This window comes from Poecilia reticulata, linkage group LG6, assembly GCF_000633615.1.
Source record: "Poecilia reticulata strain Guanapo linkage group LG6, Guppy_female_1.0+MT, whole genome shotgun sequence".
NCBI classification, from domain to species: Eukaryota; Metazoa; Chordata; class Actinopteri; order Cyprinodontiformes; family Poeciliidae; genus Poecilia; species Poecilia reticulata.
Window position 1 is genome coordinate 24,276,565 of NC_024336.1, and position 20,609 is coordinate 24,297,173.

The window sequence follows — 20,609 nt, forward strand, 5'->3', positions numbered from 1 at the left end:
TCCAGCTGAATAGAAATAAAACTTAAGTTATTGTTTTTGGACCTAAAGAGGAACAATCGAGATTCAGCACAAAGTTACAGCTATTTCAGCTAGAAACTAATCAGGCATGAAATGTGTGTGTAGTGATGGAGTTAGACAGACCTGAACTTTCAGTGACACATAAAGGCAATTACAAAGTCGGCCTTTTATCACTTGGAGAAGATTTTCAAGATTAAAGATTTAATATCTCAACAAAACCTCATAAATGTGTTTATCTTTATAAAATAAAAAATAGAGCGCATGAGTTCTAAAGTCCTTTTATTGTCTCAGTCAGAGAATAGACTTTCAAATATGTTTCTTAGTTTGTGGTTTACATTGCATTTACCAATGTATGCCAGCAGGTGGCACAGCCTAACATAACAAACAATTAAACTGCTTGCTACACTACAACCGGACTGATGACGTATTCAGGGCGTACCCGACCACTTGCCAAATGACTGCTGGAGATAGACACCATCTCCCCCGTGACCCTACAAAGATAAGCGGGTATAGCCAATGGATGGGTGGATGATGATTAATTCCTTGTAAGACAAAAAAAAAAACAGCCATTGCAAATGTATTCAAAGAAGGAAAACCTCCTCAGCGTCTGTTTTTCTACATGTTTCAGGAATTACAGTCCTCAGGACATTTAACTTGTGTTGTGACTTCACCTGCACTGAAACTGGAGTAAATGACTGTTACTGGTTCAGAAGAATAGCTATCGGGCAACTACTGCAGAAAGCAATTTGCATAATCCTAGATTTCAATATAGCCTACTATATAAAAAAAACAGCTGTGCCAGTCTTTAAACACCACAGCTGTAGTTATAATGAATACTAATTAGCTTTTTAGGCTTAATCAATGTCAAACATGTCACGTATGCCACAATATATTAAACGCACCCCTTCTTATTGGTAACACCTAGATTGACAAAAAAAGGTCAAGTTTTCAACAATTGTGTTACATATCTACACACAAAAACACAGCATACAGTGGAATTTTATAAAAACAGGTTGGTGTGACATGGCAAATCATTTCAGAAAGCAAATGATCAAGCCATATTTAGATTCACTTTCAGCATTACTCTACTTTCATAGGAGTCTATCATCCTTCCACATATTTGTTTTGCTCACTCTGTTGCTCAAAGTTTCTGCAAATATATCAAGCTGTGAGAATAATCTCTTGTCCATAAGCTTTAATTAGCCCATACCGTTTTCTGATATTTTAATTCTAAATTTAAGTTTTAGATTTTCTTCAGATAAAATTGTTTTTCATTTTCCTTACATCTGTTTTGACTTATAGTAAAGCTGAAAAAATATCTACCTTCCTCTTTACTTGTCTTACAAACACCTGAGGATTTTGAGTTAAAGCTGATGGGTTTCATGATATCCCTTTTCTTAAGAATTTGCAGAATGCTAGTGGCCTTCAAAGTGATGAACTCAAGTAAAGGAACAGCAGAGATAAGATGTGAAGATATGCACTACATGACCTGGGGTCATAAACTAAATCTGGGACATTTGCTTACAGGACTTTAGCCTCCATATATGCTGTGTCTGCTCTACCGTTAACCAAGAAGATGACCATCCTTTTGAGTCACTGTAACTTCTCTGCGAACTGTGGGTTTAGTTCAGGGGTGGTCAACTCCAGTCTTCAAGAGCCAGTTTGAAATAACTCTTACATGGATGCCAGTTCAAACACATCAGGTTAAAGTAATCGGCCAGGCCTCTGCAGAATTTGATAGCATGCCGAGGAGGTAATCGAGTCATTTGATTCAGGCTTGTTGGAGTTTTTTCAGGACTGATGAAGCCAATTCCAGGTTAATCCTGTGCCTTATAACTGTTGATTATAAAGAAAATGGAATGGAAATGGAATGTGATTTCCAAGAACACCCAAACTGCATTAAGAACAATTTTTATATTTTTTCTTAAAATAATTTTCACAGAAATTTCACAGGAAACATGTTACAATAAAGCTAGAAAAAGTTTATGAATTATTCACAAAGTCAGATTTTTTTATATCATAAAAACTGAGTTTAAGATGTGTAGACCTTTTAAATTCACTGTTTATAGAAAAAAGGAGAGATTGATGGGGATTTAACATGCTCAGACTTTTAGAAAATATAATTTGAAATTATAACAAAAGCATAAGAAAAAAAAGAGCAACGAATGGCTTCCTTTACCAGTTTCTGACTTTGTTGCTGCTTACCTTCTCTGTGACTGCCCGGGCGCACTCAATGAGTTCCCTCTTGGAAAAGCTGTCGGTGGGGCTGAGCTGCAGAGCTCCAGCCTTCTGGACCAGATAGATACATCCATGGCCTAGTTCTTGCACCCGTGTCTTAATCTGGAAAGCGACCTGAAAGCACAAACCGGCTTGTGTTCACACAGCATCGGCCTTCTTGTTTTGAGTCATGCTCGAAAAATAACAATCACCCTTCAAGCTAGGATCTCTTACTGAGAGGTGCGAAATGAAACATTTCAAGCACCCTCAAAGAGGAAACGCTGGCACTGCACCTTTAATTTCCTGACTGCAATTCATGGGTGGGTGGTACTTCATTACAAGCATCACTATAGGCTTTTAGAGCGGCCTGTTACTATGGCAACCAACAGGGTTTCAAACAGCTTGTTATATACAAGATACGATAAGAGCTGCTGTGCTTATTAGTGGTATATTTGCACACAGCCATCCTCAGGATAAATCAGAAAAGATTTGAGAGAGCAGCAAGTGGGTGCTGCGAGAGGATGAATGCTGAGGGGACATTTTTTTTTCTGTTTGATCTCCTGTTGTTGGTGAAGTTTGTGAAGGATATCTAAGAATAGAAAGCACTTGCGCTCATCAGAGTGTGAGGAATCCATTAAAATTCATTAAAAATGCAGACATTTCACCGTCAAAGCCACATAAAAAGACTAAAGTATGTAATATTTCCTCACATATCCTTTTAAAGACAGCAGAGAGGAGCTCACCTCCTCTGGCTCTGCAGTAGCAGCAGCGAGGCGCCCTTGGTGTCCGAGTTGCGCATAGTCCACAGTCACCTGAGAGGCAAGGCCACCGAGCTCCTCAGGACAGGTCACAGACTTGGTCATCTGGTTAAAGCAGGATTAAACATATTTTCACCATAAACATGATGTTTTCTCAGACACTGTGAGCAAACCCTAACTGAAGCAAAAGTCTTTGTTTCTGTGCACAAACTTGCCGAATAAAGCTGATTCCAATGTCTACTGACTGTAGCTCTACACAGTTAAGTGCTTTTGTATTGCAATCACCATTTCTTGTGCCGTGATGGCGATGGCCTTGGAAAACTTCACCATGGTCGTCTGGTAGTCCACAAAAGATCCCTCGGGTTCAGGAGGAGTTCCTTCATCGAGCTGTTAGGATCAAGAATCCATTTAGAAATCCCACTTATTTTCAATCCAGGAACTCTTACGTATGTGAGAACTTGAAGGGTGGGCTGCCAAGATGGGCCGTTTAAATAGTTTATTATTTGGAAAACATTTCAGGAGAATGTCACGTGCATCGCTGGAAATGTCATTAATAAATAGTTTGTCTTTACCAATGCAAGTCTCCCTCTGAAAAGTGGAAAGCAGCAAACGATTCAGATTGTTTATAAATAAATAAAATGCAGCTAAAAGATAAGATCACAGATAGCAGTCATTTTACAGTTCCTTATTAAATACAGATTTTACAAGAAAGCAAATCAAGAGGTAAATATCTGATCCAGGCCTATGCGGATGTGTGGATCGTTATCAATTATTAACCCCATTGTCAACATGTTGACGTCCCTGCAGGATGAGTCTTAGTTCACATCACCAGTGGATTCAAATCTGGATCGTAATGATAATTGCTAACAAAGACACCACCTCAGAACACTTCCCACGAAATTATTTATCCGGGGTAAACCTCAGTAATCATTCTGACAAATTAGAAACTGACTGTTGAAACATCACACTGGACCTCGAGCATCTTGGATTCTCTGCATGTCTATTCTCCCCCAGACTCTAGGATTTCTGAATAAAATGCATTTCATTAAATTTTAATTGACCTAAAGCTCTGATTCCAATTCATGCCTCATAAATTTATAAAACATTGACTACACTCTGCTTTGTTTATGTCTGTTGCTTGTGTGTCATTTTCCAGCACACTTTTACCTTCCACTCAACTTTCCATTAATACACATGGGCAAAGTCCTCAGTCACTGACACCTTCCACAAGGATGGGAAGACACAAATGGTCATTGCTAAGGAAGGTGGCTATTAACAATGTGCTGGAAAACTGTCAAGTGTGCAGGTCATGGCATGATTATAAAACAACATAGCTGTATTAAAAAACCCTTTTACAAATCGGTATTATGTAATATTTGAATTCTCTGAGAAACATACATTTGGGTTTTTATAAGCTGTAAACCATATTAATCAAAATGAACAGAAACAGACTTTTTCAAATACATCACTTTATGTATACTCCACTGAATTCGAATCTAATGAAATAAAAAACACATTTTCAATGATACTCTAATTTATTGAGATGTGCCTGTAAATATAGCTGAGATTAATCAAATAGGCAACCTAAGCCTGGCTGTCAATAATTTTAATTAGGCTACATTTTATCAAGATCTCTATAGTACAAAAGCCACATTTTAGGGACTGAATAAAAACAGCGACTTGGCCCACTTCAAATAGACAAATGAAATAGAAGTGGAACAAAAGACACCCTTACTCACCCTGCCAATTGACTCAGCAATGGACTCCACCATGCCCCCGACCATGCCAACCTCGCTCGCTGCCTCGTTCAAAGTCACCATGATGTCGTCCACGGCCTCCTTCATCAGCTGTGCAGCCTCAGAGATGGCATCATGAGTGTGGGATGCCTGGGGAGGAAAAGACTGATCAGGATTGCTTATCTTAGTTGTTCCAAACTAACTATTCAGTGTCGTACTCTGGCTGGTGTCTTACCACAGAATATTTAAAAATGCGAGGCCGCACTATATCTGATTATTAAATGCAGTGCATCAAAATATTTTAAGTAAAATTAATCTTAAATTATCTTATTGGAATTTCATTAACTATATAGTCTTTATCCAAAATGCACATCATTTACAGTAAAAGAGTATTAGAAGCAACTGTGCACCTTTGGGTTTCCTCCGCCTTCTTTGGCAGCATAGAGCATCTGAAGGGCAGACTCGGACAGTGTTTTGGTTTGATCCAGGATGGTCATCTGCTGTTGGTGGTCTTGCAGTTTCGAGACTAAGCCCACTGATGCCACAATGAGTGGATCAAAGTAACCAGCCAGCTGAGACACCTGCAAGAATGTGTTTAAGAGATATGTGAGAAAAGAAAAGGATTGAAGAACAAAAATAGGGAAAGAAAAAACCCTGTCTATAATGGGCTTTTGTTCTGAATCCAAAGGGGATGAAGAGCTACACGGTCAGACAAGAGCACCTTGTGTCCCAGTTGGGCGGCTTCGCCTCGGGCTGCTGTGGAGACAGGATCAATCAGATGACCGATCTCCTGCACAGAGGATGTCAGCTGCTCCTGGAGTGCCTGTTGAGTCGCACCAGCAGATAATTACAGCTGAAGCCACAACAGAAAAGCTAACAGATCCCCAGTTATTTCTCTTATTAAACAGGGCGCAGCTGATGGGATATGTGCACTCACCTCCATGGAGATATCATCTCTGCAGGGCAGTGTCTGCCCAACTGCAGCCAGGGAGGCTTGCTCAATATCTCGGATACATTTATTGATGTTATCAATGGAGTAATCGCACTCCCTCTGCCCTGGAGCCTTGTCCCTGTCACCAGAAATATGGAAATATATATGCAAAAGATTTATATGCCTTTGATAAAAAATATTACAAAGTAAAAAAAGTAAAAGCTGGCTGCAAAAAAAAAAAAAAGTGTTTATACCTTTTGGACCTTTTTGACATATTGTTACAGTAGAACCACAAATTTTATGCATGTTGTTAGGATTACACATGATGAACCAACCCAGACTGGTTCAGAACATGCTTTTCATTTTTCCACAAATAAACTTAAAAGTGTGGCATGCATTAGTATTAAGCCTCTTATGTTCTGATATTCATAAATAAAAGCCAGAAAAACCAGTTACATTCAAAAATCTACTAACAAGTAAAAAGTGTCTAAACGTGCGTGTTACGGCCAGTGGCCTTGTGTATGTTTTCTTTTCCTTTTTTTTGTACCATCAGCAGCTTCTAATCAAGTTGACTCCACTTGGAAGTGGATGCAGCCCTGCCTTCCAGTGCCACTCCCTGAGGCCTACAGTGATTGAGGGATCTCTGAATCTCTGTTAGAGATTTGTAGTTTGTTTTTGTTTAATCTGTATGGAAAGTCCATTTTTGTTTGGTTAAGATATCTGGTTTACAACCCTGATTGTTTTGTGGATTTTCTTATTTAGTACATTTTTTTTTGTAAGTCCCTAACTTTTGATGTTAATTTTTACCTTTTTATTTTTTGTCAAAACCGTAATAAACTCCTAAATTGTAAAACCTTACCACCTAGGTTTCTTTAATGTTGCTTCCCTTTCCCCTGGCCGAGCCGGGTCGTAACAGTGCGTCATTTAAACTCAGCATAAATCCATATTTTTTGTGATTTGTTAGAGAACACTAGTGAACATACAGCATCATAAAGACAGAGGAACACATCAGATAGGTCAGGGTTGAAACTGAGGAGAAGTTAGCTTATAAAGCAATTAACCAGAGCCTCATGGTAATGGTGGAGCAACTGCAGAGATCTAAAGCTCAGATAGGATAGTCTGTCATCAATTATTTGTGTGGCTCACAATCCTGGCGTTTATAAATAACTGCCAAAAGACAGTTGGTGTTTGAAGAAAAGTCCTTGGAATAGACATTTTTGGGGGATAAATTACGTTGGGGGGCAAAACCAACATGTGATATAAGCTGATCTTTTTGGACAAACTGTACAACATTACATGTGGGAATCATCCTGTGGAGATACTTCTCTTTTTAACCAGGACAAGGAAGCTGATAAGTAGATACTTATGTGCAAGAAAGGAACAGTCAAAGCCTGAATTGGAATTCAGACTCTGTACAAAGAGTTGAAAATTTAAGTTTAGAGATGCTCTTCAACTGACTGAATTTGAGCATTTCTGACAGGAATTTTGGCAACAAAATTTGCACTTATTTGTGTTTATCTTTTAAATAAAATTCAAAATAAAACACACTGAAATCTGTGATTACGCTACAACAAAACATAAAAAGCACAAAGTATTCTAATATTTTTGCGATACACTGTATAACATTTTTTTTTTCAGGTTTGAAAAATTAATACCTATAATCCCACAAAAAATCTATTTCCCTCCTTACATGATAGCATAAGCTTACTGATTAACCCACTTCTATTTATTCTGTAATCAAGCTTTTCCTGCCAGGAGTGGAGATGGACAGGAGTCATCACTAAGAGGTTAAGAGGCAACCAGCGCACACTCACATGTAAAACGCTTCTAAATGAAAAAGTGCCATTATTTCTCATCGCGTAATGATGTAAAAAGCATTTTTTGAAATGATAACTTATTCTTTTAAATAGGTTATCATCCAGTCATCCAGTTGAAGTCAACAGGATGGGTGGAGCACCACACGGGGAGATTTGTTGCAGCTACCTAACCTAGTACAAAGCAGTTGGTATTATGGTTACTATAAATTGAGAATAGCAATTTACTGCAAACTTGAAAAGCACATCAGAAAGCACGTCCCGTGGCTTCAGAATCGGAGTGTTTTCTCCAGCTACGAGTTCATTTCTAAAATCCTTGATCCAGGATAATTGTGCAGGAACAGATGGCGAGTAGGATTCTACTAACCTGATCGATGTGATGAGACTTTTAATGGAGTCAGAAACCGTCCTGGAGTGGCCTGCCAGAATGGACCATGTGGGGGGGTCTTTGGGGTTGAGGACCAGCGAGCGGGCCGTTTCTATGAGGTAAGTGGAGCTATCGAGCATGGACCGGGCCGAGCGCACTATAGGCTCCTGAGCCACCGAGCCCTGGAGACATGAAAGGATTTGTGTGAGTGAATCAACAGCCCAGGTTGAACAGCCAGCAGTCAGCCATGTTGCTCCGACAAAGGTGTTAATATTCTCTGACTACCTTGGAGAGATCAAACGTGCAATCAAATGGAGGGATGAGATTAGAAAGGCAGCTTTACACAGACGTAGAGACTAACACCTTTAGTCTTTATGATGCGAGCCAAAACCTCCCTTGACAATTAGATTAACATGATGAAGATTATAGCAGCTGTAGTGAGAGCAAGTGCTGTTAAACACTGCCCTCCAACAGATTACAGCCATAAAGCGTTTAGAGCACCGTGCACGCACCGCGCTGCTAAGATGGAAAACCAAAATCCATCTTGGATCTTATTTTGACGGCGAAAGAGAAAGGAAGACAAAACGTAATCTCTGGTCAAATTCTCTACTTTTGTGAAGAGCTGCCTCATAGGAAGACAGTCATCACTAAACTAAACAAATAAAGAATTTCATAAGAGATATTCCTTCATTTCTATTTGGTTTTCTCATTTGCATGTATAATCATTAAAACAACATCATGAAGAATGGTCCATTGCAAAGGATCATTACAACGCATGAATACCTCATTACTGATCTGAGCTGGGATGCTTGCAAACTCAGGGTTGTTAGCAAAGGTTGACAGGTTTTCTACAGCCTCAAGGAGTGGAGCTGTGGCAACACGGCACCTATTTCTATTGTCCTCCGAAAAATCGCCGTCTAATGCCTGTGAAGAGAAAACGTTGCATGAAAATACGTCTGCCTACTTTGGTCTTGTAATTGAAAGTAGTTGAAGTATACATACACATCTGCACCATCTCCTTTGACCAACCACAGACAGACAAAAAATAATCTGTAACAAATTTACACTCAACGTTTTGATCGGTTGGGGAGTTGACCTTGATGGTTTTGACAAGGTTGGCTGTGGTGTTGGCCACCTCTTTGGCTGACTGGACAAACTGCCTCCTAGCCACAGGGTTGGAGGTTTTAGAAGAGGCTAGACGGCAGGCGTTACAGAGAGCTGAGGTGTGCTTGGCAACAATCGTTGCTGCAGACAGGATCTTGTGGACAGATAAACGGCAAACATCAAACAAGTTTAGAAATGTAGGTAACTCCGGGATATCAAAATGCATTTACAATATGCCAACAATAACTTCAAATCACATGAGGTTTGTGGTGTACCCTTCACCCACTAAAACTACCAAATTGTGTTCCTATATATATATATATATGTATATATATATATATATGTTATAAGGTGGGTAGCTCTTGAACTGCTACAAAATAAAGCTGTATTTTCTTCAGCCCACTGGCTGCAATGTTGACACCTTGAGATGACATGAGACATACATTCTGAACATCATGGCATGGAGTGTATCCCAGTTTTCCATGTCTGTAAAACATTCATTCATTTTAGTTTTTAAACTGGTTCTATTGATCCTGTGTCCAGACAGGGATAATCAGTAGCCTAGCATCATGACCTGTTTGTTCTGAAGATCCTKCAGCTTCCACTTCTCTTCCTAACATGGTGCCTCCTCACCCTGACTCTCATACTGATAGGAGGAACCACAGAGCTCTGTTAGGTTAAAGCTCATTTTCTGAAGTTGGGATATTTTTCCTCCAACAGGTTCCAGAGGAATCACCTCAAACCAGATGTTGGWCTGGATTTTATTTCAATGTCATTTGTGAAAGTTAGAGCCTCATTTTCAACAGTCGAGCTATAAAGGTTGAAAAAGGTTATTATTTTGGAGAAAGTCTCATCAACATCAGTATTTCCAAGAGGCAAAAAAAAAATTAGTTTGATGAAGAAAAAGTCTCTCAGACTCTGAGCACGACAGCACCACACTATTTTTTTTATATTAGACAATTCATTTAATTTTACATAATTATCGCGGTAGAGCCCATTTGTTTGTTAAATACTTAATGAAACATATTTACTGTGTTTGATGTTCACAAAGAACGAGGTATTTAGTCCAAGTTTGTTGTTTATTGAATGTTCAGAAACTACAGCGGCTGTGATGCGCCAAGAGAAAGGTAAAACAACCCGAACAGGTGATCAACTCAAAACCACTTGCACTTTTTTACTCTTTGTCTCTCTCTGTCATTTAAGCACACCSGTTGCCATGGCAACCTCCTGCGCTCCACAAGCCAACCAGAGTTTACGTCAAAAACATAACATTCAGTCCGTTACGATATTAGGTTTGCAGACTTGATATTTATTTTGCGATCATTAATAAGAGCTCCCTGAACACAGCGGTGGTTGACTTGTTCATTTTAAACTCCTGCTCTTCTAGTTATTTTGGTAATGGAACCGAAACGCACAGAATTGTGCAACACCTTGTTGAAAAATAATCACTGAGATTATTATTGTTGTCTGGTCATTAATTTGAAGATGTTTTGTTGTTGTTCTTTAATAAAGTTACGAACGTTTTTGATAAAGAGTCAGAGGACATGCTGGCCTCAGCCTCCTGGCGGCGTTCAGTTTGTCACCTAATGCCGAGATCGACTCAAAACCTTCCGCGATCAACGTATTATTGGACACCTGCTCCAGCAAAGCACGAACAGTTCAGAAACAATATGAAATGGGAAAACAGTTATTTATTAACTGATTAAGTCGTGTTTTAGATTGTTCTTGAAAAACTAATCAGTCACGGCTGATTAGTGGGTGAACTCACGGCTGAACAGTGAACCCAATGATTTTTTACAGCAGACAGCCGCTCCCCTCTCTTGCAGGTACCGCGTACCCCCACTAAATCTTATGGGGGTACGTAGTACCCTGCCGTACCCCCTTACTTTCACCCCTGATTATATCTTAGTTAAAGGGGGAAATCCAAGTCAACTCTCAAGTCTTTTGCCCCAATTCCAAAGCAAGACTAAAATCTTTAGGCCTGGGTGTAAGCAGCGCATGCACGAGCTTGAATGACACTGCCAAGACATCCTCCAGCCTATGATTTGCTGTTTCTGACCGGAAGCGGTGTATTTCTGCAAATGGCAGTAGGATGACTGGAAGGAGAGGAGCTTGAGTTTCCACAGATTACCTGACTCAAATTCTTCTGTCTGGACATAGTGACAGTTTTAACAAATATGGAAAAAAGTACATTTTTATAAAAGCTACTTACTGCAGCTATAATGCCCTAAACTCTTTGCTCCAACACTCTGTCTGTTCCTGCTTAGTGTTTAACATAATGGGGCATCTGAAGGTAACACCTAACACGAGTTCTTAAAGCACACAATTACACTGCAACAACACAATCAATGTTTATTCAGTTGACCTGTCAGTTGCTTAAATGGCTGAGGGCTGTGCAAAGACAAAATGCTGCCAAGCTAGGTTGTAGAGTGGAGAGCAAAAGGCCACCACATTTCTCTGTGAAAGTAAAATGGTAAACAACAAGATAATGAATGCAATGTCTTTAGAGTGTTTTACTTTTCACAGTTAAAAAGGTTATAGTTCAGGCATTTTGTCATCCTCATTTACAAAGGTGCATAAAGCAACTGCCACATGCCAGAAAATGACCATTTGTGGCGTCTTTCAGATTAAGATGCATCATCTTACCTGTGAGGGACTACTGGCTGGGTCCACCAAGTTCTGGCAAGCTGTCTGTATGGCTTGATGCGCTCGGGCAAACTGAATAGGATCCACTAGCCCTTCGTGACCTGAGTGACTATTAGGATCGGAAACAGCTACGAGGTAAGAGGCCTAAAGGGTTGACAGAAACACAGAGAGTTAAGAGTGTCTGCTGAGTTAGTTTTTAACCAGGAAACTGGAATGTAGTTTGCTGGTTACTACATTCCGGCATTCGACGAATTTGACATGCATGAGTGCAAATCCATATACAACTTCCACGCAAATATACGTTTTATTCACGACATGTAATATGGAAGCTTTTGTATAGTAAAAGCTGGTGCGAACAAAAAAATTGCTCCTTTCTTGAAAAGTCAACAACATGAGGATGTTTTTAAGAGTTTTAAGGGTGGCAGACTGTAAAATCTTCAAAAAAAAAAGACCTGCCTCACTCTGCATGTGTCTCATTTACTCAATAGAAAGCTCCCCAGCAGACTCCAAATAGTATTTGAGTGTTTTCAACCCTGTCATGATGCTTTAGGTTCTTTTCATGCAGTGCGGCTTTGAAAAAAAAAAATAAATAAATAAATTTAACGCAGTCTGGTTAGTTATTATGAAAATGTGATCGCAAACACAGTAAACAGAATAAAATCCAAAATGACAGCAGAAGCTGGGTATCACCCAGAGTGCGTTGGTGCGATGCTGTGATCTCACCTGTGCTGCAGCCTCTGTCAGCCCACACAAAGCTTTGGATGCCAAACTCACACTCTCCCCAAAGGCTAAAACATCACCTGTCTTACAGTGCTGAGAAATGCCTGCCATTGACTCTCCCAGAACCTGAGGCGCATCAAAAATAAATAAGAAGCGGACAAATTAAATGTTAAACTGTCTGCTGCATAAAATACCTCTGACAATTAAAGCATACAGCAGTCTGAATCATTTTAAACGCCAGTACCTTTGAGTTCTCCATGACGCTTTCGATGCAGTCAAAGTAGGAGAGTTCATTTACTGGCTCGTTGGGGTTGCCTAGGAGACCTCTGACAGCCTGCGCACAGATGGAGATGTTAATAACTTGAACCAGTGTGAACACATCAATAAACATTTCTGCTATAACACCACTGTAAATCTATCAAGCAGTTAATTCAGATATTAAAATGGCCATTCAATATAAATAGCACATATTAGATGATGCTTCAAAGATAAATTATATCAATCAGTCCCTTTAATTAAAGTTTATTGGTGTTGAAATTAATGTTCGGTTAGGTAATAGAGTAGTAACATGGGGAAACTGAACACAGGCTTCATAAGGTAAAATGCTTTGGATCCTAAAGTTTAGACAGTGCAACCACTTTAACTGTTACTCTCCAGGGGCCCAATGAGGGAGATCAGATAGAAAAATAACTGCAACTGGAAATGGAAATAAAAGAGATTCAAGCCCTTCAACGTAAGTTCAGGCGTGCTTATGTCCCTCCCAACAAATCCTTTACCCTGTCCTCCACCCAAAAAAAGAAACACTATGTCAGTCCTACATCAGCTTAATGGATAGTTGCCCCCTCCAAAAAAAGTAAATATAAAAACAAATATCTTAATGTCCTAAATTAAGAAAGGTTCAATGATTATAGTCACACATAAAGCAAAGTTACTTGAGAGAGTACCTACCAGTATTCCCCCCAACATTTTAAAAATTCAGTAAAAATACAGAAATCATCAAAATTCTCAAAATATCCTTTCATGATTAATCTGTCTTGTGAAAAGTGATATTTTCAGGATGTTAGATCAACGTTTTTTTGGGCAAAAAATATGCCAGTTTTTATTAGCACCTTGTAACAATTAAGTAAACACAAATGAGAGCACAGAATCAACCATGATCTGAGGCATCCTCAGAATAACTCACACTTAATATTGTTGGGACCTTTGAGAACAGTCACCCAAAAATGTGCTATAAAATAGTTTGCTTTATCTCTAAATAGGCAGTGTAAATGTCTATTCCATTCAGCCTTAAATCCTATGGTAAGATTTCAGTTCACAGTTTTGCATTTTTTTGCAATGAGGTAAAAATGTATTATAGGTGAAAATAGGAGTAGGCACTTTAGCTGATACAGGATTATAAAAGAATTCTATACTTGTAAGACTTTGATGTAAAGTTTCAGAAGCTATGAGAAAAGAACATGAGCAACTTAGTGATAACATTCTGAGTAGCAGTAAAAAATATTGTACTTGAGCTCAACAAAAATTCTCAGTCTGTATGAATTTTATCATTCTATTCTCTGCTGTGAGCTTGGACACAAATATAAAATGTACATGGAATGTAAATGTATACATGTAAACACATCTGTTCCTCAAGCATGGTGACTGTCTGTGTGAAGTGAAGTGAATGTGGGAACCATCTACCTCCAACTCCCTCAAGGCATTGTCGCACTCTCTTTGTCCCGCTGCTTGCTGGGTGCAGATCGTTATCAGCTGGTTAATGCTCTCCGTCACTGCCCTGAAACACACCAGCGGCCCCAAAACATCCGCTGTTAACTCTCACCTGTGAAAACTACACGCACATACACACACACACAGCCTCACATATGCTATAAGCTTCCCTACTCAAGCATGGCAGAGCTGGCCTCTCATTGTGATTGGATAACACGGTGCACAGGGGGCACAGAGATTGTCTTGAGTTTGTGTTCAGCCTTGCTGAGCACAGACAAGCTCCAGCCAAGGCTTCCATCCTCCTAATTAGACAGAGAGGAGTCAGTCAGGCCAAAAGCCCAATGGGACCAGCTGCTTGGCTTCTCTCCACTAAGGAGACAATATGCACTCCCTTTAGCAAGACCAAACAGACATGTTGTAGGAGTGGCATACAGATGTGGCAGGAAGATGTTTTGTGTGTCCATCACAACCTATGAAATCAGAACCAGCTAGAGACTCGACATCATGAGTGGACAATGGGAACGATTCTGCTTCACTCTGAATAATATCGTACCTTGCTGCTACAGCGAGAAGATTTTTCGCATTGGCAGCACCTGGATCCACAGAAAGAGACTTGGCGGCCAGCAGCAGCTTACTCGATGCCATTGAGATGTTCTTCAGATTACCAATGACTTGAATCTGGTCCTCTTTGCTCTGGATAAAGCAAAGAAGAATACATGTATTCTTATGACAGATGGAAAAAATAAATAAAAAATACGGAAAACAATAACCACATCTGCAGGTTAGAAAACTACTATCTTGGCAAGAATGGCAAATAAATGTAATGATGGCATCTCCTTAACTAAGCATTCTCTGTGCATTGCGGGCTCAAACTTAGGTGTCACGCTGTGTCAACTCCTATTGAACTCCGTCTTTACAAACTAATGAGTTAAATCACCAGAACAAGAGCACCACTAGATCCTATTAAATCTGAAAGTGTAGGCGCTGTTAGAGACCATCAGTGCTCCCAAGTTAATAAGGTGAAAATGTTCAATTAACCACTGTCTTAAGCAATATCTTAGCTAATAAGGTAATAAAAAGATACACGCCGTATTTAAGGCTTTCAGCACAACGACGTTCTAAGCGCTCCACTGAAAAGTCATCTCGGTGGAATGTGGAGGAGGAAGTTGCCTGATTGTGAAACCTACTTGGGTGTGTCCTGCCATCTCAATGCCAGCATCCAGGAACTCATCAAAGTCTTGGCTGAACTTCCCCGAGGCTGCGGCCAGCTGGCTGCTTGTTCCACGGGATGAGTGGACGACCTCGCCTGCTGAGTGGTTGAGTTCAGCTGCTGTGTGGTTCAAATCAGTTTGGGCCTCCTGGAAAGTCTTACTGCAGGGAGGGAGCTTCAAAGACAGGTCAGACTATTAGGATTTGCAGTACAAAAAAACAAAAAAGCATAGACTTTTTAAAATACAGGTGCAGGCTGAATAGTCACACTTATATTGGGAATTTATTTCGGAATTTGAAACTTGTGTATTGTGCAGTTTCATAGCACGCAGTGTGTAAGCATTCGTTTCTATTATTTGTGAATTACAGCTAATGAAATGTTGTATCCATGTTATGACCAACACAATTAGAGGGGAGAACGCTGACTTGACCAACAATATGTACAAATATATTGTATTTCACACCTTGTAAATTTCCCCCAAACTCTTGAGTCGACTTTGCTTCACAATCCTCCCAAGGCTGCAGTTATTTCAGTTTTTTGTACGTTTTCTACTATAGTTTTTTTCCCTTACTCAAGTTTCAGTTAATATGCTTCCAAGCTGTATCCCTTATTTATAATGATCCTTTGTGACTGGAATAAAAAAACAACTGAAGTAAAACAGCTTTTTAATAATATTCTAATATTCTAAGCTTGACCAGGACTCACACAGTCCACCAGGAGCTTCTTGCTGGCTTCCCCGATGCTCCTGAGAGCCATATCGACGTCCTTCTGGCCTGGTAGGCAGTTCACACAGTTATTCAGTGAGTGTGACACCGCTTTAGCTACCTGAAACACAGCACAACATCAGTGAATAGACTGCCATTACCCATTCTAATAATGTGATGCACAATAAAGCCCAAGAGCAAAGCAGAGCTATACTGGGAGAGAAAAAAAAACCCCAAACATCTAAAATGCAAATTGAGCTTAGAGCGCTGTCACTAATTTTTGCTGCTGTCACAGATTTATGCTAAACAATATGTTTATCTCCTGAAGGGTCTGTGGGAAATGAATGGTTTTATTCCCAAGGGAGGGATGTCAGGCAACAAAGGACTCAGCGGGGAGAAAATAGTAACGCTTAGAGGGGATGATTGTTATGGAAAACCAGAAATGTTTACAAATCAGCAGGCATATGGGGGAAGAGGACTGAGAAGAACAATGTAATCACTGGGGGGACATTGATGTCACATATGGGAATAAATAGCTGGGACCTGTGCTACCTGAGCCAGTCTCTGCTGACTCTCAGCATCTCCCGGATGAACCAGAGCCTGATGGGCCTCGTGGATCAGCATGGCCGAGCCTTCCATCACGTACTGAGCCGAATCCAACATGGCCGCTGCGGCTTGAGGCTCCTTTGTGCTGGCCGCTACGCCTCTGGCAGCTTGGGCCAAAGTCCTCAAAGCCTGGGCTGTTTCTCGTGCGGCAACACCTGCAATAAAAAAGAAAATAATTAAATGAATCAATGCGCTTGCTGATAAAACATAGCAAGGATAGTCAGTAAACTTGTCTTTTTTTATATATATATATATTTCCTGAAACTGTTTTCAGCAGTCTTTGAGTTAAAGAATATTTATTTTCCCTACTGGCTGCAATTGTTGCAACATCCTATAAATCAGCTGGGAGTAGAAACATACTGTGACCAAAACTACGATAGCGAAATGCCCTCACTGTCTAAATTAATGAGGTTGTATAATAAATACGGCCTCCACATGGGAGGTGCTCTTAAATTATTACACATAGAGCTAAAACAGCAGCAAATTGCATCAAATTGCATTAACCAGCAGAGTGGAGCCATTTGCTGATGAAATGTTAAATCCAGTAAAAAAAAGAGAAAAGATTAATGAGCAGCGGGCAGCACCCTGAGCCACAGCATAAAGCAGTGCCTGGAAGCGCTTTTTGTTGGAAAAGCTGTGCTCTACACGTCTTTAACTCCACCTAGATTCAGGAAATCACATTTAACAGAAACAACAGCCAGACAGATTATATAAAAAAAAAGAGTGCTGAAAACAATAAATATAATCGGAACCCAATTTAGCCTTTTATTTTTGCTGCAGTTCGTCGGTTTGCTGGAGAAAAGTGGGAATGAGTAGCTAGCATCTTGTATTTGCTCAGAAGAGGTTACCTGTGTAATGTTCATTGCCCTGAGCAGCACAGGTCAGCAGCTGGGCCATGGAGGAGCCCACCGCCTTTGATGTACTTCCCAAATCTTGAGCACATTTTTCCAGCTGCAAGAGGAACACAGTGAATCATTAGGTCCATCTGCTTATACATGACCAAAATAAATATGTCAAAGATAAAAATACTCATGCATTAATGGAGGAAAATGAATGAGTAAACACTCTGCAGTATTACCATACTTCAGAGTGTGGTAATACTCTGAAGTATTGGTGTAGATCAAAACATATTTATGTGTTAGTCTGACCAAGTCAATTGAGAATCTGTGTCAATACTCAAATACATTCTTGCTCATACATACTCTCGATTCAATTCGACTCACATTGAGGAATTTTGCAAAGAATGGGGAAAACTTTCAGTCTCTAAATGTGCTAAACGTCTTAAATCTGTTTCTCAACAGAAACTTTGTGAAACTGTAAAGCTGTAATACTAGGATTTGGACCTAGTTTGCCTCCTTCTTACTAGATCTTACTAGATTAGTCCAACAAAACATACAGGAACATCCGCATAGAGTCATTTTAATCAATTATTTCAGTAAGAAAAAATAAATTTTGCAATGTATCTCACTGCCTACTGACCGTTTCTCCTGGAAGAGGTTTTAACTGGCCATCAATCACAGACCTCTTTGCATCTTGGAGCTCACTCTTTAGTGTCTGCACTGTCTTGAGCGCCGAGTCAATCTCCAAAGGGCCACAGGCTTCATGGGCCTTCAGATAACAGCCAGACAAACAAAAAAAAAATGTCATTCAAACTCAATTATGCAGAACAGACAGATGCTATATGCCGCTGATATTACTAGATGAGATCAAAGGAGTGGAGTTTCATTAAAATACAAAAGCAAGCAAATATCCTGTGGCATTCAGATGAATCCTGTTATCGCTGACAGTGTTATGGATACCTTCTGCATGGCAGTCCTGAGCTCTGCCAGACAGGTTGCTAAATTCTTGGCACACTGGCCCAGTTGCATAGCAGCAGCCTGCTCAGCCACAGTTGGCACAGCTGACTTTGCCGACGCAACCATCTTGGTTCCAGGCTGACAAGATAGTGACAGAAATATTTTTAAAAATCCATTATTTAGATGTAAATAAAAGCAAAGGCTAGATGGTCATCGGCATCGTGCTTACCTGCAAAAAGCTTTGGCTGGCCATGATGAGGGCGAGCTGAGGGCCAAGCTCCTCAGGCTGGGCCTGGCTGCTCCTCATTCCTTGCACCAACTGGGGAATACTGTCTGCTACTGCCTGGAATTAAAAATATCCCCAGTGCATTTTTATATGCTACACTAATGAGACTACAAGAGAAAAGTGTTGCAAAATCTAAGGAGGTCTCTGAAAGTAAACCAGCAAAATACATACGCCGCATAAAAAGAAGATGCATTAGAAAGACTGCATGACAGTACCTTACAGCTGTGTACAAGCTGCTGGTGTGAAGCAGTGTTTTTGTTGGAAGCGGCAGCATTTTGGGCAGCTGCTATGGTCTGAGTTGCAGCAGCCGCTGCCTGCTTAGCAGCAATCTGTTCGTAGAGCAAAAAAAATAAAAAATAAAAATACGAAACAATTTAGTCTACAGCAAAAAAAGGATCTTGGCAAAGAGGAGCACTCATGTATGCTCCGTCTTGTGATATATTGCCGTGTTCTGGCACAGGCAGACTTCTAATCAGACAGAGAAGAGTTTCAGCCAGAATGTTATGAGAAAGAAAAAAAAGAGAAAAAAAAATCCAACCCAGTCTTTATGACAGGAACTGATCACCACCAGTCCTTCTTAATTTACCTCGTGTCTATTCATATACTGTGGTGGGCAACAAGTTTACATACACTCATCGTCAATGTGAGCTTTTAATAATGGTTTAACGCATTTTTTTCTTTCCTGGGCGAAAAACAAAAAAAGTTCCTTTGAGAAGAGAGGAACTACGTTCTCATATATCTCGGATTCATAGAGAAATATTTTAATACAAACGCTAGGATTTATCTTAGACCAGTAAATGACATTAACGATACAAATATTAGCAACTGGAAATACCTTTCATCCAGTATTGAGTCATATTTCACATTAGAACGAGATTTCCCAGAAAGCCTGCACTCTCTCTTCTTTTTATGAAGGCTACTTTTTTGTGTCCTGCAGTCAGCTAGCTTCCATCCCTTTATATCAGCAACAAAAAATTATAAATACACACAATGTGTGTGTAGTCACCAAAACAGTGCTTGGTGACTGACTGATATTTGTCAGGTTAAAGTAAATATGATAAAAGTTAAAAAAAGACTGTTGTTTATTTACAGTTGGTGATAAAAAAACCCCCCCAAAAAACACAAATACTGTGTAAGAAGAGTCTCACACAAGACCAGGTTTATTTAATTTACAGTTTTGTTGTTGCTGTTTTTTGAACAGCAGCTGTCGATTAAACTGAAAGTCGCAACCTTGACATGATTATGTCAGTCGTTTTACCGTTAAATCTATCAGAAGTGCTGTGAAAATGGTTGGACGCACCTATCTGGCTGCAGTGCGAGCTCCCGACACAAGGGAAACAGAATTTCGCACAAGACAGTACCGGGCTCAGCCGGCTAGTGCTACCTCTGATGTAGGTACGGAAATCTGAGAACAGCAGGGCAGAGCAGCGCCTGATTTGCTAATGGAAAATAAATCTGTCCGGGGAGGACCGGGACCGTACTGGCAAGATCTGCAGCAGTGAGTTCAATAATGAAGAAAGAGGATGACTTCCGAGTTCTTCATCTCTAACTCAAAACGAGAAAAACTTGGTTGAAAAATGGATACAACTGGATGTTCCAACAGCACAATGAACCAAAAATACACATCAAACTAGTTATGTAATAAACCAATCTGTGATTAGGCATCTAGAATGGCCTCAGTAATTTTTCAATTATTGAAAAATTATAGATTTTGTATCCTGTCTGTGCCAGGAAAATATTTCAAATTAGCGATACCATATTTTAAAAGAACAGGGGTAAAAGGATAATCTAGAATTAAACCAGAAGCTGGTTAAGCACTGAAAAAGAAGAGTATGTTTTTCTGCAGTTTACTAAGAAACTTTTATCCTATCATTAGATGAGACATAATGCATATTCTATCTATCTATCTATCTATCTATCTATCTATCTATCTATCTATCTATCTATCTATCTATCTATCTATCTATCTATCTATCTATCTATCTATCT

The 20,609-nt window shown here is 39.8% G+C and overlaps 1 protein-coding gene across 5 annotated transcripts in view; it reads right to left on the reverse strand.

The window, feature by feature from the left end:
- The window catches only part of tln2b (talin 2b), a 98,557-nt gene that overhangs the window by 17,237 nt on the left and 60,711 nt on the right, over positions 1–20,609 (reverse strand). For 3 of the 5 annotated variants that reach the window (XM_008412280.2, XM_008412278.2, XM_008412279.2), the window contains exons 22-44: positions 18,836–18,949; positions 18,564–18,677; positions 18,338–18,472; positions 18,018–18,146; positions 17,387–17,489; positions 16,485–16,693; positions 15,934–16,053; positions 15,206–15,403; positions 14,572–14,711; positions 13,992–14,085; positions 12,556–12,645; positions 12,315–12,437; positions 11,592–11,735; positions 8,914–9,099; positions 8,625–8,765; positions 7,842–8,023; positions 5,667–5,799; positions 5,451–5,552; positions 5,140–5,310; positions 4,733–4,879; positions 3,279–3,380; positions 2,979–3,098; positions 2,224–2,370 (exon numbers count right to left, since the gene is read on the reverse strand). In XM_008412280.2, coding sequence (XP_008410502.1) covers positions 2,224–2,370; positions 2,979–3,098; positions 3,279–3,380; positions 4,733–4,879; positions 5,140–5,310; positions 5,451–5,552; positions 5,667–5,799; positions 7,842–8,023; positions 8,625–8,765; positions 8,914–9,099; positions 11,592–11,735; positions 12,315–12,437; positions 12,556–12,645; positions 13,992–14,085; positions 14,572–14,711; positions 15,206–15,403; positions 15,934–16,053; positions 16,485–16,693; positions 17,387–17,489; positions 18,018–18,146; positions 18,338–18,472; positions 18,564–18,677; positions 18,836–18,949 — 3,144 coding nt within the window. The remainder of the gene's footprint in view (positions 1–2,223; positions 2,371–2,978; positions 3,099–3,278; positions 3,381–4,732; positions 4,880–5,139; positions 5,311–5,450; positions 5,553–5,666; positions 5,800–7,841; positions 8,024–8,624; positions 8,766–8,913; positions 9,100–11,591; positions 11,736–12,314; positions 12,438–12,555; positions 12,646–13,991; positions 14,086–14,571; positions 14,712–15,205; positions 15,404–15,933; positions 16,054–16,484; positions 16,694–17,386; positions 17,490–18,017; positions 18,147–18,337; positions 18,473–18,563; positions 18,678–18,835; positions 18,950–20,609) is intronic. The other 2 variants (XM_017305321.1, XM_017305320.1) reach the window with 1 other exon arrangement.